Here is a 2,923-nt window from a genome sequence, read left to right on the forward strand (position 1 = left end):
TTTGGTTGAGTCTTGGCCTTCTTTCTCAAGGCATTAATTGGTATCATCATAGCACTTAGCGAATAAACTAACTTGTACTGAGATTTCAATTGTGCTAGTACTTTTATCATTTTATGTTTTTTGTGTTGTTTGAAACTAGTGCCTCACTAGTCAATGTGGGTTGATGCTTCTGTTTTCTTTTCTTGTGATTTTTCTCCTTGATTGAACCGATATCTTTTTTGATTTAGTTTTGGCCTTCTTTTTTCTAGGATGTGGTTCTTCTCAAGGCAATGTTTGGTATGATCATAGTACTTGCCGTATAGACTAAGTTGTATTGTGATTTCAGTTGTACTATTATGGATATTCTTAGTGTGTCACTGTTTTATGGAATGCGAATTGAAACTTCCTGTTCCTTTTTATATTTTTGTAGAATGAATGTACCGTGTGTTCAAGTGTACCAGAACTCTTAGTCCTAGCATGCTAGTGACTAGGGAATACATACTGATGGTTCTTTGCTTTTCCTGTTGCGGTACTTAGTAATTTTCTAACTACTATTAGCACAATCCTGTTATTACTTTATGTTGTCCTCGGCTGAAACTTTTTTACTGTTCTTCTGAAACTAAAAACTGATTTTTGGTGTGATAGTACTACCGTACATGTCTAAGATGTACTGAGCGTCCAAGGCTACTATATGATGTTGTCCTTAGTTAGTCTGCCACTGTTTTTTTTTTGAAAATATAGATGTGTGATTTTGTTGATCCATTACTAGTGCTGCGTGGCAGCTATCAAGTTTCAACTTCAACCTAGTTCAACTTGAAATGATGGATCAACAAAATTGGAAGCGAGCAAACTTGTTGAATGACATAAGCAAACGAGGTACTTGATAGACATAGGCAAACTTGTTCAAACGATGACACACATAACATAAGGTAGCTGGTTCAACATAACAAAAGCAAACTACAAATCTGAAACAACAAGATTAAGGACAAGTAGAAGCGCGAGCAACACAAAGGTAGACTTTAATGCATCTTCATCCCGCGAAGTTGCAGTGGTAGTAGGGGTCAGCCTCCTGCTCTTTTGAAATGTCCCAACCTGTCACGATGTTGTCGATTATCTTCCATGACTTGTACGTGGCGTACGCATCTATTCCTGTGCACTCGATGAAATTGTCTGGCAGCGGGCTGGCCCCCCACAGTTTGTGGTCTACCATCTTCTCGATCTTCTTCTTCATGCCTTTGTAGAATGGGTGGATGACGCCGCCTGCAACATCGGCCAAGGAGTCATAGTATTTGTTGGTGGTTGGATCTTTCCACTTACGCTGCATGTCGATGAAGTTGTTGGGGTTGACCTCCAAACTAGATTTGTCCAGTATCCGCTTGTCACCTCCAATGTTGAAACCGACAAATGTGTACAATTTCTCCTCCTGCAGGAACTGTTTGAGGCGCCTGGGCCTGCAAGGGGGGAGACACATATTGTCGTGGGATTGTCACGGCAGATGTCCTATCGAAAGGACATAGTCCTGGAGCCATTGCTACTAGGAAGCTTAAAGGGGTTAATTGGGACAAAGGACACGAGAGGTTTATACTGGTTCGGTCCCTTGCAGTGAAGGTAAAGCCTAGTCCAGTTGTTGTTGTATTGCTAGGTTTCGACGACCAAGGAGCGAAATACGCTAACTTGGCTCTCGATCTGTTGTTTCTGGGCCCTAAGCCGCCGCTGGGTCGTCCCCTTATATACACGGGTTGACGCCATGCGGCCTACAGAGTCTCGGCCGGCTCATACAACGTGTCCGGCTCGGTGACGTCTTTTACATGCCTTACTTTACAAGTCTTATCATACATGGCGGTTTATACTCATGGGCCTTAAGCCGCCTCTGGGCTTTGGCCTACTACAAACCTTATCATAAACCGTCACCTTGTGTACTCTTCGGTCTTCCTTTAGTTAACCCGCCATTGCTATTGACCCGGCCCCTCCTGGGCGGGTCATTCCTAGTAGTCATATCAACAACATTAGGCCCCAAGTTGATTTCAACTTCGTTCTTGTCAATCTCCAACACTCAGACCAAATCCATCTTCCGCTGTTGTATAAAAGCTCTGGAACCCGCCATGATGTCATCTTCAAAAAAATTAGAAACCCGACACGACATCATCTGTAACGGATCCTTATCTTAAATGCTTTCCGAGAATGGAGGCGTCCATTTTGCTGGATAATCATTACTTTTATCCTTCCTCGATTTTTGCGCCTGCCTGTTCACCTATCTCCTTATAAATAGGCACGGCCGGTCCTTCCTCTTTCTTCTTCTGCCTTCTCTCGCACCCTCTCTCCCGCTCGAGCTCCGCCGCCGTAGCGCTCACCGTCGTGCTCAACTTTGGCCGCTGCATCACCCTGAGCTTGTCCAGAGAATGGCGACAACCCTCTGCAACAGATTTGCATCCGTAAGTTCTTACCTTTTCGCACCTTTAGATCCGCATTAGGGTTTGCAAGTTCGTCGGTGTTCTTCGCTGTTCATCATGGATTCTTCATAGTTTCTCCACCGCATCCTCGTTCGATCAAAAAGAAATATGGAACTCCTGCGGTAGTTGTTATGCATCCATTTCGGATACTAGTAGATCTTCTTTTCTTGCACAAGGGCCTCCCCCGACTGTGAACTCCTTTGCACTAGTTTTTTAGGTCTAAATTTATTTTTCTTTTCTGAACCATCTTGATCCAAAATAATAGCAACAACTTGTGAAACTTGTTTATCTCAGTACTTAGTCAATTTTGTCCCTGGCAACTTTCGAATATCTTTAACCATGGCGGCTTATCATGCCGGCTCATTTTTTCCTTCATATATCATTAGCCCTTACTTAAGCCGCCATTATTCATCTGTACTATAATCATTAGCCTGTAACTCCACCAATTAATTTGAACCGGCAAATTGCTTTCTTTTCAGCTTGTCCTTTTTCAT

General features: G+C 43.1%; 1 protein-coding gene across 1 annotated transcript; it reads right to left on the bottom strand.

Moving 5' to 3' along the window:
- Nucleotides 1-1,009: 1,009 nt before the first annotated feature.
- On the bottom strand, nucleotides 1,010-1,450 carry LOC147966407 (uncharacterized). The gene has a single exon (XM_087530821.1). It carries the CDS (start codon nucleotides 1,448-1,450, stop codon nucleotides 1,010-1,012), a length of 441 nt encoding a protein of 146 aa, XP_087386947.1.
- Nucleotides 1,451-2,923: the final 1,473 nt, after the last annotated feature.

The sequence above is a fragment of the Triticum urartu genome, chromosome 6A, assembly GCF_056163025.1.
Source record: "Triticum urartu cultivar PI428250 chromosome 6A, HENAU_Tu73, whole genome shotgun sequence".
Classification (NCBI taxonomy): domain Eukaryota; kingdom Viridiplantae; phylum Streptophyta; class Magnoliopsida; order Poales; family Poaceae; genus Triticum; species Triticum urartu.

Bases quoted from the DNA above. Each gene is read 5' to 3' on its own strand.
- LOC147966407 (XM_087530821.1), bottom strand. From the start codon at position 1,450: ATGTGTCTCCCCCCTTGCAGGCCCAGGCGCCTCAAACAGTTCCTGCAG.